Source organism: Cebus imitator, unplaced genomic scaffold (genome assembly GCF_001604975.1).
Source record: "Cebus imitator isolate Cc_AM_T3 unplaced genomic scaffold, Cebus_imitator-1.0 Scaffold33, whole genome shotgun sequence".
NCBI lineage: Eukaryota > Metazoa > Chordata > Mammalia > Primates > Cebidae > Cebus > Cebus imitator.
This window is the reverse complement of record NW_016107348.1, coordinates 5,581,529-5,598,956: the sequence shown is the minus strand read 5'-3', so window position 1 is coordinate 5,598,956 and position 17,428 is coordinate 5,581,529. Positions and strand designations below refer to the sequence as shown.

At 33.8% G+C, this 17,428-nt stretch overlaps 1 protein-coding gene and 1 pseudogene across 13 annotated transcripts in view; one reads left to right on the top strand and one right to left on the bottom strand.

The window, feature by feature from the left end:
- The window catches only part of EDEM3 (ER degradation enhancing alpha-mannosidase like protein 3), a 66,463-nt gene that overhangs the window by 35,192 nt on the left and 13,843 nt on the right, over positions 1-17,428 (top strand). For 6 of the 13 annotated variants that reach the window (XM_017524395.1, XM_017524394.1, XM_017524392.1 and 3 more), the window contains 10 exons: positions 1,798-1,895; positions 3,447-3,572; positions 3,771-3,854; positions 5,400-5,483; positions 6,012-6,136; positions 10,153-10,318; positions 10,586-10,740; positions 11,916-12,072; positions 15,124-15,315; positions 16,609-16,774. In XM_017524395.1, coding sequence (XP_017379884.1) covers positions 1,798-1,895; positions 3,447-3,572; positions 3,771-3,854; positions 5,400-5,483; positions 6,012-6,136; positions 10,153-10,318; positions 10,586-10,740; positions 11,916-12,072; positions 15,124-15,315; positions 16,609-16,774 — 1,353 coding nt within the window. The remainder of the gene's footprint in view (positions 1-1,797; positions 1,896-3,446; positions 3,573-3,770; positions 3,855-5,399; positions 5,484-6,011; positions 6,137-10,152; positions 10,319-10,585; positions 10,741-11,915; positions 12,073-15,123; positions 15,316-16,608; positions 16,775-17,428) is intronic. The other 7 variants (XM_017524399.1, XM_017524398.1, XM_017524396.1 and 4 more) reach the window with 4 other exon arrangements.
- On the bottom strand, positions 12,434-13,468 carry LOC108301270 (annotated as a pseudogene).

The following is a 17,428-nucleotide window of genomic DNA, read 5'->3' as shown; positions in this document are numbered from 1 at the left end:
TTTTAAGTAGAGACAGGGTTTCACTATGTTGGCCAGACTGGTCTCGAACTCCTGACCTCGTGATCCGCCCGCCTTGGCCTCCCAGAGTGCTGGTACTACAGGCATAAGCCACCGCGCCCAGCCCTGCCTATCATTTATTTTGTTGGTTAAGACAGTAAAATCACTATTTTTTGAATCTATAGGTTTCATTTTGTGTTAGATAACATTTCTTCTTTTTAGGAGTAGATAGTATTGTTCTTTAATTTTTTCTTTACTTTGGTTCTTTTTTCCTTTTTAGGAAAAAACAAAATAAGAGACTTCATCTTTAGATTTCCTCAAGACTTAAGTGTATTTATTATACATTTATATATACCAGTTTCTTAACACAACATGCTTATTTTCCCCCTAGTGAAACTAAGAGCTAATTAAACTTTGAAATAGGTAGAAAATTAGTTATTTTAAATGTAATTATATGTTCCAGGGCAAATCTAAACTGGTGTAGTTGTATACATGCACAATGTAATTTAATGCTAATCTAAGGAGTGCGTGTTGCGGAAAAGGCATAAATAAACATTAGTTAAATAATCTGTAGTATGGATTTTTCCTCCTACTAACTGTATTATTTTTGGCTACTTGCATCTTTTTGTTTATATTGGTGAAAAGTTGAAGTCTTTGGAAACTTTGGAAATTAACATTACAGATTGCTTTGGACCCCCTCAAACAATATATTGCATCATTGTTCACTTTAGCAACAGATTTGGTGGTGATGGAGGGATGGGGTAGAAGTATGTAGAGGTAATTTTAAAGATAATTCATTATAAATTTTTTTCTAATCTGCGTAAATTAATTGATTTTAATAATATAAAATATATTTTAAAATGTCTGAAGCTGTTGGAGGAGAGCTAACCATATATAATTCAGTAGGATTGTGTTTTACTTTTTGATGTAGGAATTTATGGTAAACAATGCCATTTGTGGCTTTTTCATTGCTTTATCAAAATCTTAAGTTAGAATTCTATACTTGAAAGAAGACTCAATTTTCAGTGGCTTTATGAAGCAAAGTTAAAAACAAACATGGAAAAAGTAAAAACATTTGTTTCTTGTTTGCCACTAATTATATTCTCTTTAAGTGGGTGAAAGTTCTTTCATTCATATGTGTGTGTGTATCTCTCTCTCTCTCCCTCTCTCTCTCTCTCTCTCTCTCTCTNTGGGATAACAGGTGTGAGCCGCCGTACCGGGAAGTAGCTTTTTTTTTGGTTGTTTTTTGTTTTTTGAGACGGACTCTGGCTCTGTTGCCCAGGCTAGAGTGCAGTAGTACAATCTCGGCTCACTGCAACCTCCACCTCCCGAGTTCAAGTGATTCTTCTGTCTCAGCCTCCCAAGTAGCTGGGATTACAGGTGCCTACCACCATGCGCAACTAATTTTTGTATTTTTTGTAGAGACGGGATTTCACTGTGTTGGCCAGGCTGGTCTTGAACTCCTAACCTCATGATCCACCCGCCTTGGTCTCCCAAAGTGCTGGGATTACAAGCGTGAGCCATCATGCCCAGCCAAAAGTTCTTTTATATTTTATTGTTATCCCTGGATCTTGTTAACTAACAATTGGTTTTGAGAATCAGGTAGTATGTTGTTTAGGGGTTAGTTAATTGTGTACATTTTCCAAAGTTTTATATTGATTATAAGAAGTTACAGTAGTAAGTTGTAGTGGTATCATTATGATTAGTCTGAATGTTTTCAGTTCTTGAAATCTTGACTAAGTGATTTTTTAAAAAAATCTAACAGTTCTTTAATGAAAAATCACATTTGTATTTCCATAGATAGTGGAGTAGGAGCAGGGATTGATTCGTATTATGAGTATCTATTGAAAGCCTATGTCTTGCTTGGAGATGACAGTTTTCTGGAAAGGTTTAACACAGTAAGTTGATACAATTTTATATTAATTTTATAATCAATTTCATTTGAGTCCAGATTTTAACAGAAATTCCATTACCTGAATGACATTGTAAAAATAATTTTTAAAATGTGTAGTGGTTTTGTGTCAGTATTCCCTGATGATGTTGGACAGGGACAGTGTAAAAAGTGACATATATTCAAAAAAATTGTTTGATAAAGTAGTTTTATTTTCACCTTTTATCAGAAACTTTGCAGATCTGCCAATAAGTGATGTAATAAATTTGAGTTTTACCTAATCTTTGTACAAGGATAAGAATTATGAAAATATGTTGCTAGTTAGCTTCTTCCTTTGGATTCCAAATCTTTTTGAAATCTTGGAATTTTGGCTTAGTCTTTGATTACACTGAGGATACAGAGCTTTGGAGACCTTAGAGAAACTAGTGAGTATTTATTTCAAAAGCAAGTCGTAAGACTGGCTTAGAATCACAGGCATATTTTTTGGGAAAAGTGGGAAGGTTCTTAAACCCAGCTGAATCACCTTTTTAATTGAAGCAAACTGAAATTAATATAGCAAACTCATCATTTCTTTGCTCACCTATCAGTTCATCCATGTTATATGTTTGAGATGGTATGACATAGTGATTACAAGTATGGGAGATGTGCTGGTTTAAATTCTGATTATATCACCTACCGGTTTTGTGACTTTGGGCAAGTAACTGATTCTGTTTGCCTCTGTTTTTCATCTACACAATGGGATACTAGTTCTATTTATAGGGTTATTGGGAGGATTAAATGAGTTTATGCATTCAAAGTGTTTAGAGCAGTGGCTTTAACCTGTGGCCAAAACTCAATAATAGTGAGTACATAATAGGTAAATTTGCAAAAAAAATTTTTTGTAAATGTTTTAGTAAGTCATTAATTGAATACTTGATAAAATTATCACAGATTGTTTATTAGATTTAACAATAATTTCTTGAGGTGAATGGGGACAGATAATTATTTTTGTTGGCTTGTTATCACAACTCAACCTGTTGTCAAAGTTGGGAAATATCTAGGAGAAGAAGACAAAAGAAGGGGAAAAGAGTTTTCTAAGACCATTAAAAGCTGAGATAGCAAACCATAAGAGTGGCAGCAGTGATTAGCTTAGTTGGTAGTGAGCGCTAAAATATTGTTAGCTGAGAAGGGATCAAACTTCCAAGATACAGGAGAAAACACATTCTGTAATATAGAAGCTGATAGCTATATTCCAAGGGGACCTACAAGCATCAGTGGGCTACAGACATATCAACCATGGGCTAACACCACAGGAGGTAGAGATGTTCAACTCCATTTTTCTCAGAAGGCCCCATATTGCATATAGTCGTTAATAGCCTGAATCTGAGTTAGAGGACATAAAGGAGTACATACATATTTTAGAAAGATCTCCATCTAAAATAATTTAAATATTTATATAAGTTGGTAGTGAATTTATATATAAATTCTAGTTTAATTTCTATACAGTGCTACTTAATGTGTTTAGAGTGGTACCCCTTTTTTCATCTAACTTTCATGAACACATGTTGTGATCTTTTAGCACTATGATGCCATAATGAGGTACATTAGCCAGCCACCTCTTCTGCTTGATGTGCATATCCACAAACCAATGCTGAATGCTCGGACTTGGATGGACGCTTTGCTTGCCTTTTTCCCAGGCTTGCAGGTATAAAGAATTCCGTTTTCTTAATATGAACATAAGACAATGATGTTAATTAGGTGCATTTTTGATCTTTAAAACTGAACTACAAAACATAGTTGCAGTTCAAAATTGTATTGATACACATTTTTCTGTTTATGTAATGATTAGAGGTAAAAATCAGCTCATATTTTATTAGATAATTTTATTGTTGTTGATTTCTAGGTGTTAAAGGGGGATATTAGACCTGCTATTGAAACTCATGAAATGTTGTATCAGGTGATTAAAAAACACAATTTTCTACCAGAGGTAAGCAAATAATTTTTAGAATAATCTTACACACACACACACACACACACACACACGTACACACACACGCACGTACACATATATACCATAAGTTGCTAATTTAAAGGTAGAAAATGGCATCTTCAAGTCTTGTTGGTTCTTTTCATTTTTTTCCTATTATATAGTTTATTTTTGGTTTGTACAGTATTAAATAATTTTTTGCTTTTCTTTGTGTGTTAAGAGAAGTATGATTTAGGGTAATGCTGACATTTTTTAAATTTTACGTAAAAGAAATTTCCAGCTTAGTGCTTCTCAACTCTTCCTAACTTATGCCAACGTAATAGTCTGTCATTCTAACTCTTATATGTACCTACCAGCTAGGGAGATTTTGTCACTTTTTATTTTCTAACGCTTGTCTTATGAAAACTATATATATTAAATATACTTACATTGTTCACACATGCCCCTTGGAAATGTAGAGAATGCCATCTCTTCCTCATGCTGATTGAGAATTATTCTTCCTGGTTTTTATATATTATATTAGTAATAAATATTCTTGCTAGCTTGATATGACAAGATTTTAATAGCATACTTTTTGGCTTTCCAGAAATGTACCATTAAAAATTTCCAAATGTGTGTATGGCCTTGTTCTATCCCTGCTTATTGACTACCCTCTGTGAGATATCTAAGCATTCCACCAACTTAGAATGGTTCCTAAAGTGTTTGTTTTGGAAAGTATAGTTTTATTAGACTTCAGGTGAGTAGGACTGTACATTGGAGAAAATTCATATCCATACAGAATAAACTGAGGTTTCAACTGATACATCTATCACAAATGAAGTTTTTCTTTAGTTCCCATAAAAGTTTTTGTTTGCTTTTATTTTTATCTTCTTTTAAAAACCAGTTGATTATGTTATGGAATAAATTTCAAATAGAGTAATTTTATTTATTTTTAAATATTGCCCTGTCTTAGTCCACAAATGATTTGCATCTATTAGAAAAGAAAATATAAGCTAAAATGTGAAATATGTATGTTTGCACATTGCTAAAAGAGATTTTAAGTGTTCTTGCCACAAAAAAGATAAGTATGTGAGGCAGTGCATATGTTAATGAGCTTTATTTAGCCATTTCATAGTGTATACATATATCAAACATCATGTCATATACCATAAATGTATGTCACTTTTATTTGTCAATTTAAAAAATTAAAAAGAAATATGAGAACTAGGGAAGGAATAATTAAGAGGAAAGAGCAGAGAGAAGGATAAAAAGAAAACACAATTATGTTGACTACCAGGACCTATGTAGTGACATTACTGAGTTTCATTACTGAGTTTTTCTCAGTTTGCTAATAGCCAGAATGATCATTTAAAAAATAATCCATTTAACTGGTAAAAATAGCAGCCTTTGCAAAATGAATTGTTGTTTTAAGCAATGAAAATTGCTGTTTTTGATGAAAATGTTATGATTGCTATTTTAATTCCTTTTACTTATTTATATATATTCTAGAACTACTTGTTTATTTAATCACATTTTTTATGCCTATTTGTGTGTTGTTTTGTTCAGGCATTTACCACAGATTTCAGAGTCCACTGGGCTCAACATCCTTTAAGGCCAGAATTTGCAGAAAGTACCTACTTCTTATATAAAGTAAGAAAATATACCCCACTTGACTTTTCAGCCCCCATTTTCTGTTGCATCTCTTACTCTTTTATAATAGTAGTTGGGTTTTCAGAGTCCCCTTTTAATGTTATAATGATTGGATATATCATGGTTCTTATTCATCTAGTCCATAGAATTATTGAATGATGCAAGAATTGACGTGTAAGTTTTTTTCTTTAAAAAATAGTATGTAAACATTTCTTTAAAGAGAAATTTTATGTTCTAGAATTGCTTTCTAAAACATGTCGCTTGCCTTTTCTCAATCAGGCAACCTTTCTGAGCATTAGAAATTTAAAAACTAAGGTTATGTAGTTAAATTTTACAATTGTATATTTAAGAAATTCTGTAAAGCAGATTCATGACTTTTTTTTCAGAACTCAGTTCTATATAATGTGTTCCAGTGCCTGATACAGTGCCTGGTACCTAGTAGGTACTCAATAAATATTTGATAAATGAATGGATATGTGGCAATATGTAAGCTATGTATATGTATACATATATTCTCCTTTTTAATAGGCTACAGGAGATCCTTACTACCTTGAAGTAGGGAAAACACTTATTGAAAATTTAAATAAATATGCTAGAGTGCCTTGCGGATTTGCTGCCATGAAGGATGTTCGTACTGGAAGTCATGAGGACAGGTAAAACAATTGCTACCATCCCCTTTCCTCAGGGTCACTCTGAAACAACACAAAATGCAGCTACCATTCAGGATTCAAATAAGTTTAATTCTTTTACAAAGGATCGAAACCTTTGTTCATTGGGATTACTTTTTTAAACTGTTGGATAGACTAATCTTAATTTGTTTGAAAAGTTTGTATTTTTATCATAGCGCTTGGCTTATAGTAGATGCTCAAATGATTTTTAAATGAATGAATGAATGATTGTTAAATATCAGAACCTTAGTATTAGGACTGTCTAAAATGTTGCTTTTTTCTTCTTTGATAATAGTTTCCTTTTTTATTACATAAGACGTTAGAAATTACCATGATGAATGACCTGGAATATGATTTGTGTTCAGCCAAGAATTCCTCAAAAGCTGTGTGTACCCTTACACCATTGCTGACTTGCAGGGGTGGGAAAGACCAGTGGTAGTTTCTGTTTATTAGACACTGGATAGATGTAGATGGCATGTAGTATTCAAGGTATAAAAAGTGCTCCATATGAAATTCACAAGCATTCTGCTTATTCTAAGACCATTTGTCTGGTTATCACATCTAAAAGAATGCTAAAGCTTGTTTGTCCATTTGATTAGCAAATGTTCATTCCAAAAATATTTGCTGAGGACCCTTATGTGCCAGGGCTCTTACTAATTTTTGAGGATTAAAGATAAGAAGATACGTCCTTTCTGTCCTTGAATCACTGAAGGCAGGCCTACAACCAGACTTTTAAAATGTATACATGTTAAGAAACATATTAAAGGGGCATAAAACACAGGTTGGGATGTGATAGTCAACGAAGGGTTCCTGAAGGATTCTGTGCCCTCAAGGATAAGCAAGAATTAGAAGAAGAAAGATGTACAAGAAGTTCCAGGCAGCAAGACTGAAGACATGAGAAACACAGCACTCATCATCTACCCATTGAGTTGTCCATTAGTTCTTCACTTTGTGTTCAGAGAGAGTGGTTAATTATGCTTGGAATCTCCATCCCTAACCACAGCGAATGAGAAATGGTTACGTTTCTGAAAGCAGGCATACAGATAATAGCAAAAAATAAAAGCAGATAACTTGTGTATTTGCCTGTAACGTTTATTGACTGTTTTTTTGCACTTCAGTCTTCTAAATATTTCATGTGTTTAATTTGACCCTTACAACAGCCTTCTGAAGTGTAGTGTTATAGTCTTCATTTTAAAGATGAAGAAACCAAGGGAAAGAGAAGTTAGGGAACTTGCCTAAGGTCACACAGTACGTAGTAAGATTAAGTCAGAATTCTAATCTAGGCAGATTGCCTCTTGACAATGATGTTATGCTGGCAATTCATTAAAGAACAATAATTAGGCACTTACTGTATGCCACACACTGCACTTAAGTATGGGGTAAAAAGATAAAATAGAACCAGTCCATGTGTTCCCATGACTTGTAGTTAGTGAATAAGATAGGTATGTAAATAAATAATCACAGTCGTGATATATTCTAACGTACAAAAGAGATAACAGGTTGAAGAATTACAGAGGAAGACATGATTTACTGTTTAGAGTTCCATTTTTCAAAGTGTACTATCCTTTTTTTTCCCCCACCAAATATTCCTTTTATGACATTGTTTTTGGACCTCTTACCACTGACATTGCCCCATTCTGATTGTATTCCAGTATATACAATAACTGAAAATATCATGTCCAGTATTAGCCATACTCAAGATGTGTCTGGCACAACAGCATGATAACTGTCTGGATACAGGCAGAGGATCACTAATTTTCTATGAGGTTGATGAGTTTCCACCCTCTATCCAGTTGAGGACCACTGCTTCATTGACTCACTCTTCCTCGGGGGATTGTTGCGCCTCCCAGATGTGCTTAGCCAAACAAAAGGTTGAGAACTACCCTTCCTCATCATATTGTGTTATTAGAGGTGCTTTCGATTTTTTAGGAGCTTTATTACATTCAGCTCACAGTGAGCTTGTGACCAAATAGCTTCACATACTGTGTAGTCTGCTGGCAAATGTTCTCCACCCTGTTCTTGAGCAGCCAAATTTTCTTATTTTAGTATAAACTTAGAATTTTTATACTTAACTCAGCAAAATTTCATTTCATTTTGTTTTGTTTCTAGATTTTGGTCTAGGGATTGAATCTCATTAGCTAAACTACCAGTTTTCAATGATCTATAGTTTAGATAAGCATGACTAACATTTTTTTCATCCAAAGTGTTGAGAAGAATTTTGGTTGGACCACAACCAGTGCCTCATGGCATTGCACTTGAGAACTTTCAGTTACATGCTCTGCATGCAGTTATTACCCTATAGTTCTACTGACACTACCAGTGTCCTCCAGCCCACCATCATCTACACAGACACACACACACACACACTTTTCACAATGGAAATATCTGTATTTTCCTAATAATAGATAATTACAGAATGTAAAAATATGACAAAAATAGTAGGAAAATATTTGCTAAGACACTCTCCCTCTAACTGCATACGATTACCACTATTAGCAATTTTATAAAGGCTTCCAGACCTTTTAATGCCTGTGTGTTTTCATTTACATATATGTTTATGATTTTAAAATACAAAATAGATCATATGATCTGATACTGTACTTGGTAGCTTTGCCCAGTTCATATTGTAGTTATCTTACCATGCCTAGTTCTTTTCTAAATGTTTACAAATTATTTAATTGTAAATTGTCTCTATGGTATTTGCCAATTATCAATATCCTCCTCATCTGCCTGCAGTTCTCAGGATAGCATTTGCTCATGCAATAACTGTTGGTCCTTCAGAAGAGGTTAAATTACGATAAATGAATTGCAGATTAGCAGGAAAGTGTTTTTATATAGTCTAAAAAGATTAATATCAAAAATAGCCAAAAATGTTTTGAAGTATTACAGATGAGTTTTTGTTCCAAAATAAAAAATTTTATATATGTAGGAAAAATGATAGCTGTAGTTTCAATCTCATGTGTATGCCAGGTGCTATGCTAAGTAATTGACATTTACTATCTCATTTAGTCTTCACACCAAAGTCATGAGTGTATTTTTATATTCTTTATAACAATATTCTTCTGTTGAAGAAGAATTAACTGAAGAATAAACTGAAGCTCATAGTCATTATATAATGTCCTCATGGTGACAGAACTAATTAGCAGAAGATCTATTTCCAAAGCCCATTGTTCCTTATCTCTGTGTTCTACTGCCTCTCCAGTTCATTCTTTAATCATGCTGTTTAAACTTTTATTTAACTTAGTAAACATTTATTGAGTGCCTACTATGTGCCAGGAATTGTGCTTGGCTAGAGGTATGAAACTGTGCAACCCGTCCAGTAAACTAGAAGTTATTTATTACTGCCAAAACCTAGGATGCTTTGGGGAATAGTAAATTCAATTTAATGTTACTGTGACTCCATCTACCACCTATGCTCTTTTCCTGACACTTTTAACTTTTCTAAAATTGTTGTTAAAACAGTATAATGTTAAATCGTATGTAAAAAGACATATAGTTTACTCTCTTTATTTCTCCACATCCCCTTCTTAACAGGTAAATAAATATTTAGAATGTTATAATTGTAGCCCATGTGACTTTGTATTGTACTTAGCTATATAAGAAATTCCATCAAATTTTTATGACTTTTTCCAGTTCTTTAGTTGAAGATTCTTATATGATTCTCACTAGTAAAATTCATCAGTTACCTCCCTGCTGTAGATTCTCTATAGAAGAAATGGAGAACTTTCCTTCCTTGAAAGGCCTATGGGAAAATCTTGTCTGCATTATTGACAAGATTCAGTGTATTGGTGTAGTAAACAGTTCCTCCTGTCTTTTTCTTTAACATGGAATATACTTGGAGTCAAAGTTATTCTGCCCCTGGGAGATTGATACATTCTATAGTTCTTTGAACATCTAAATTGGTGTAGATAGGATTATTAACCTTGACTCTATGACTTTCATATAGTTGGCATTTAAATTATTTTTATCTATTTATATTTATTTGTGACTTTTTATTTTAGAATGGATTCTTTCTTCTTGGCTGAAATGTTTAAATATCTTTACCTGTTATTTGCTGATAAAGAAGACATTATATTTGACATAGAAGATTACATCTTTACAACAGAAGCTCATCTGTTACCTCTTTGGCTATCTACTACAAATCAAAGCATCGCTAAGAAGAACACAGTGAGTTTTTAAATTAAATGTCTTTTTCTCTTTTTTATTTCTATATGTTTTATTTTTCCAAGTGAAGAGTAATCATGGCTAGAATATAATAAATATATGTATGATAAAAAGAAACTAAATATATACATTTTCTTATTTTGTTTTCTTTTATTGCATCCTTTTATTGCATATACTTATATATTTCATTAACTGTTTCCTTTTAAAAACTATGTTAAGTAAAATAATTATTTCTATTTATATAAATGCATAAATGTTTTTATATCATAGACCTCAGAATATACAGAACTGGATGACAGTAACTTCGATTGGACTTGTCCAAATACTCAGATCCTCTTCCCTAATGACCCATTGTATGCTCAAAGTATTCGTGAACCCTTGAAAAATGTGGTGGATAAGAGCTGTCCTAGAGGCATCATCAGAGTGTAAGATATATTATTTTATATTTGCTAATATCAAAGTTATTTCTTAATAAATGACAGAGAACTTAGGGATCATTAACAACAACCAAGAAGACATTTCATGTAGGGCAAAAATGTTGAGGTATGTAGCCTATCACTGGTTAAAATAAAAATTATTAGTAAATTTAGATAGTAAAGCTTGTTTTGCATTAATATCTTTTTTATTATGGAACCTTTCAATATATCTTTTGTTTTATGAACTAAAATAATAATAGTGGGCAGCATGTAACAGTTTTTAACTATAACTCATTTTTCATGGAATAGTTTCATCAGATATTTTCTGCCTGGGCATGGTAGCTCACGCCTGTAATCCCAGCACTTTGGGAGGCCGAGGTGAGTGGATCACCTTAAGGTCAGGAGTTCAAGACCAGCCTGGCAAACATGGTGAAACTCCGTCTCTACTAAAAATACAAAAAATTAGCTGAGCGTGGTGGCAGGCACCTGTAACCCAACTACTTGGGAGGCTGAGGCAGAAGAATCGCTTGAATTGGGAGGCGGAGGTTGCAGTGAGCCGAGATCATGCCATTGCACTCCAGCCTGGGCTACGAGAGCGAAACTCCAACTCAAAAAAAAAAAAAAAAAGATTTCCTTTTGTCTATAGTTTCTGTTTAGTGAAAATACAGGGATTTTGTTTGTTTTAATTTGATTTTTTGAGGGAGTACTTATTCTTGCTTGTTAGAACTGTTGGGCTTAATGAGTTCATTTTCTGACGAATGGTTATATTCAAAAGGCCATTGCAAGGATTTTTTAAAAAACTTTTTACATAAATGTTATTATTCACTGATGCAAGTATTGATTTGATTTTAAAATATTGGGAGAAAAATCCGTGTTTTTAAAAGATAACATCAATAGTAACAAATCCCCAAGCAAACTTGTTCTGTACCTTTAAATAGAGTTCTGCTGACTAATGATAAAGTATGTAGATAATATACATACTTTTATAACTAGAAAATGTTATATTTGAAAGTTATACCACATGTTAACCTAAGTTACATGTAAGAAAATACTTGTTTCCAGTTATTCCAGTTCCACTAGTTCTAAAATAAGCAGTTTTGCAAGTAACATTATTTTTATTTGGCATGTGTTTTTTGCCAATTCTAACTCATAGTTTTTTAAGCCTTGCCTGTAATTACTTTTAGCAGAGAGGAGAGTTTCAGGAGTGGAGCTAAACCCCCTCTGAGAGCCAGAGATTTCATGGCCACTAACCCTGAGCATTTAGAAATCCTGAAGAAGATGGGGGTGAGTTTGATTCACCTCAAAGATGGGAGAGTCCAGTTGGTCCAACATGCAATCCAAGTAAGACATTGCTACACTAATTAGATACTGTCTCCGCCCTGCTTTCTTTGGTCGCATTAGCTTTAATAAAATACTGGCATTCAACTTTTTAAACACTTTAAATATATTGTTTAAAGTGAGAGAACCAGAATTTTAGGGCTTGGAAGTATCTTGGAGAGTCATCTAATTCAACTCCTTTCTACTATAAAACAATTAAATAAATCAGAGATAGGTTGGGTAATTTGCTGAAGTTAATATGGTCAAATGTAGGACTCAAATCTAAGTTTTCTGTTTCTCAGTCCATTGGCTTTCCTCTATTTTTTTCCAACATAACTTCAAAAGCTAGTAATTAGTTTTAATATTCATATCTCTGTTTTATGTCATTTTAGTTTCCAAAGAGCTGCTGAGTCTTTCTTTTTTTTTTTTTTTAAGTTCCATCAATTTTTAAAATTCTTTTTTTTTTTTTCTGCTGGTCTTCTGTTATCCTTTCTGCAGGTGACTTCTTCACCCCCTTCATTTTCCTGGTTTGTAGTTTGCTTAGGTCTTGCTTCTGCATATGAATCCTTCCATAAGTTGTACCAAAAGTATCGTGGGAGATATTTTTCTTCTTTTTTGGCTTGAGAGCTTTTGGCATTTTCATAGATAATTTATAAAATTATCATCTGATGCCAGGTGTGTCCTCCTCAGAATCAGATCCAATTAGGGTCCCATCTCTTCCAATGCAATCTGTGGTGTTCAGCAGCCAGATTTCTTTAACAGCAACTTATAGCTTCTAAAGTAAATCTTCCCATTCAGTGCAGTGAAGTGCGGAATATACTCTAATCCAGCCAGGCGGATATTTGATACTGTAGGGCCTCTGAAGAGATCAATAAGAAGACTTTTTAGTCTTCTATAATCTTCTGTTACATCAAAATCATCACCAGCAAATATTAGCATGGGTTTTGTTCCCTCAGGACATTTATTGTTCTATTAATGTCTTTTAGAGAGACAAAATTCTCAATACCTAATTCAATCATTCCCAGCACGTGGTAGTCATACATATGACCTATGACTAGATTATTTGGCCACTTCTTGTTATGGGAGCCAAACATGAATAAAGAACAGTCAGACTTATTTGAAAAGAATTCCAGTGATGTCTGATCCTGAAAAGGTCTTGTAACATTTTTCTTTTTATACAGTATACTGTGTGGTTTTTTCAGTGCATTCACATCTTTAAGTACTTGTGTCACTGTTGCATTTGCATTTCCCCCTTCAATCAGCATGGCATTTTTAATATTTTCATTGAGTTTCAGTTCTCTCTTCTCAAGGAATCTCTTGGCTCTTTTTCATTTTGGGCTTTACAACTCGATCCTGAGCGAGGATTGCTATTGCTACCTGCAGCTCTTAACTAGGTGAATATACGTGCACTTGACCTGAGTCTTAAGTATTTTGTTCATCATAGGCATTTATTTGTCTGTGCCTAGGAAAGATAACATGTCTTTTTGAGAAATTGTTACTGATTTTTACTTTAAAAGTTTTTATAACATGAAGTCTTTAAATTATTTACCTTATTAGTAAATTGATTCTGAGAAAACCACATAGTTTGCTGAATAATTTTTAACCTAGAACCATATTCAGGTATCCCTTAATCTCAAATTCAGCCCTCCCACAACTGCATCACACCCTCAAGTTTCATCTCATCCATATTCTTGCCACATCCTGCTTGTAAGAGTGTTTGTCTTCCTTATGTTTGATTTGCCCTCACTCCCAATAGTGGGAGTGACATCTCTTGTGACAGTGCTTTTACTTAGTTAGGCCGCTAATGGCATAGTTAATCACCAAGTGGCCTCTTAATCCTTCTATGATTCAACTTTTCTGTAACTATTGGCTGAACCCTTCATAAAACATTTTCCTTTCTTGGCTTCCAGGATATGTCAGCAACAAAGTTCTTCTTCTGCTTCTCTGTTTATTGCTTTGCAGCTCTCCTTGGCCCAAACACTCAATGTAAAGTTGCCAAGAATCCGGATGATAGTCTTTTCTCTATATAATCTTCTTCAACAGTTTCACCTATTTCTATAAGCTTAGTTATCATCTTTATACATATGACTTCTTAGATATGTATATGAATCCTGATTCCTAACTTTAATGTTAAATTCAGCTTTCACCTACCTGTCATACGTCTTATATCTCAATCTCAATCTTTCCAAACTTGAATTCTCTCTTTCTTCTTTACTCTCTTTCTGCCCTCACCTCAACCTGTATTTCCTTCTTTGGTTCTCCCTATCAGTAAAACCTATCATCATTCTCTAAGTCATCAAAGCTAGAAATTTCAGGACAGGTTTGAACTTTTCTCTGTCTCCCGGTTCCTCTCTGTCCTTTCCCATCCTCTAACTCCTATTATGTCTTGTTGGTTTTTCCTGTAAAGTGTAAGGAATCATCTTCTTTTTTCTATTATAGTCAGTCAGTCAACTTTCCCTTTGTTAAGACTCAATTCAAATGTCATTCTAAATCTTTCCCAGGAACACACAAGCAGAATCAGTTGTTCCCTGGTCTGTGCTCATTTCCACTTTCCCGCGTGAGAAGTTTTATCATAGCTAACTTTACATGTCTTTCTCCTCCAGACACAAACTGCTTAAGGACTGTCTCTCCAGTGCCTAGGCAAGTGCTGAAATGGAATAAGTGCTTGACACATAAGTTTTGAATCAAATTGAATCTGGTTGTTCACTATTTCAAGGAGGGAAAGTGTGGGTCAGGTATGAGGTTTATTTCTTCAGAGGGAAAGCCAGTGGGGAAAATAAGAAAAATGAGTATTTGAGCACTTGGTAGAAGTCCAGTTCTCAATCTGAATCAAAAGTGGTTTATAGAATAGTGAAAGTGACATCGATAAAAAAAAAAAAATAGAGAAGTTATTTTCGGAAATATTATTTCTAAAAGTATTATTTTTGAGGACAAATAAGGACATAAATACTTGGTGGTATTCTAAAGTGAAAGAAATTTTAGAGTAGAATACTATAATACAGTGTCTTGAGGTAGTCAAAAAATTGGTGGAAGTTTCCAGAAAGGAAGGATAAAATGAATCTGTTTTTTTCATAGGCTGCTAGTTCAATTGATGCTGAAGATGGGTTGAGGTTCATGCAGGAGATGATTGAATTGTCAAGTCAGCAACAAAAAGAACAGCAGCTGCCCCCACGAGCTGTACAAATTGTTTCCCACCCATTTTTTGGCAGGGTAGTATTGACTGCTGGACCAGCTCAATTTGGGTTGGATTTGTCTAAACATAAAGAGGTATGTATACTTAAAATATAGTTTTTGAAACTGAATTTAAAATATTAAGTATTGCCTCATTTCTTAGTCTCTTCTCTAATTTAGTAGTTTTAATGTATTTTAAAAACCGAAATAGTCAGTCTCCTGGATTTAAGTAAAGTAAAAGCATATCTTGAAAACTTTTAGTTATAATTTACATATTTAACATGCTTATAGAATTTTAACCAAAATATTATTGAGGTTCTATCCAATTTCTTGGTCTATTTTCTAATTTAGTACCTTTAATTGATCTAAAACGTTTAGACTTTCTAAAAGCCACTAGGATCTTTCTTTGAACAAAAATCTAACCAAGGAGCTTAATATAGAAAACAGCTAAAAGCACAGAAGAAGCTCTGGTGAAAGCCTGGGACCCTGAGGTTCCACTGGGCAAACTTTGAAGATCACTAAGCCAGTCCATCCTCTATAGTTATAATGTAGACAACAAAGACTTACATAACTAAACAATTCACAAGTTCATCTAATTAATTGATTGCAGAGCTGGGACCAGAGCCCAATTATCATGCCAATCTAAAGCCAGTGTTCTCTTCACTCTATTACTCCTAATTTAGACTTTTTTCTCCTGTGCATTTTAAACCATGTAGAAGCTATACAGATTGATTCATTCAGCTGTCGATTGAGTGCCTACTATATAGTCTGTGCACTGTTTGCTATGTCAGTTTACAAAACCAATGAAGATCCAAGCCCTTGCGGAATTTACATTTTAGGAGAATGAAGGATATTATAACATCTTTATAGTAACGTCTTTAAAAAATCAGTTTCCTTGTTGGATTTAATTTTTCTGGGAAAAATAACTGCTTGGAGATCCATATAGACTAAGTCCATTTTTTTTTCCTCTTTCAAAAACTTTTCTGGCTACCAGTGCACATTTCAAATCGGTTTCCAGCTATTATAATTGTAGTGAATCTGCCTATAGATCCTAACTTTGCCACTTACTACTTGCGTTAACATTGTGAGCAAATACATAACCTGAGTCTCAATTTCCCCATATGAGAAATGGAAATGTTATTTGTATTGTTTTGCTCAGGGTCATCGTAAATATCAGATTTTGTAGTTTACGTAAAAATGTTCACTAGAAACATTGAATAGTGTGATATGCAAAATGTTGAAAACAAAAATTTATGCTGAATATATATTAGCTATGTTATTAGAAAAGAAATGAGTTATAGTTCTCTTAAAGCTCTAGATATTAAGGTTTAATGACTTGATTGCCATTTGAGAAGACTAAAGTATTTAAGGTAGTTTGATTTCTGACAGACAAGAGGATTTGTTGCAAGCAGTAAACCATACAATGGTTGTTCAGAGCTTACTAACCCTGAGGCCGTGATGGGAAAAATCGCATTGATACAAAGAGGACAGTGCATGTTTGCAGAAAAGGCACGCAACATCCAGAATGCCGGAGCCATTGGTGGCATTGTTATTGGTAAGAAATCCTCCATGTCATCGTGTTGACTTAAGGGGAGAAAATTTTTAGGATTTTTTTTTCTTTTATTTTCTAAAATTTTATCAAAGAGTTTGTCATTTTTTTTTTTTACGTCACCTAGACAACGTAAAGGATAGGTAATTCAATGACTCTTAATTCCTAGGTATCTAACATCTTTTTTAAAAGTCTGGGTTTGAGTTTCTGTATATTAACGTCCGTGAAAATACTTGGGGTTAGGTGTGAGGGTGAGGTAGGACTGAGTGGTAAAAACATTCAGTACCATGGATAAGAAAATGTGCCCATGAGATCCGTCACCCCTAAAGGGTAAGAATTACGCTGTGCCCCCCTCCAGTGGGGAGCCATTGAGAATTTCCATTACTCCACAAAGATGCAGGCTTTGGAGGCAGACACATGAGAGTATAGTTCCTGGCTCTACCACAAAATTGCAGCATAACGTTGGCCCAGCTTTACTTTTTTAATCTGTTTATTTAGTAGAATAATTTTTGAGCTCTAGTGAAAGTGATAATAAATATCTTTTAGGTGATTGTAAGGTTTCAAGATAATATATATAAAATTTCTTGACAAAATAGCAGGCATAGGATAAGTACTACTTTAACAGTATTTACAGTATTGTTAGCAGATCTTCATCCCCTT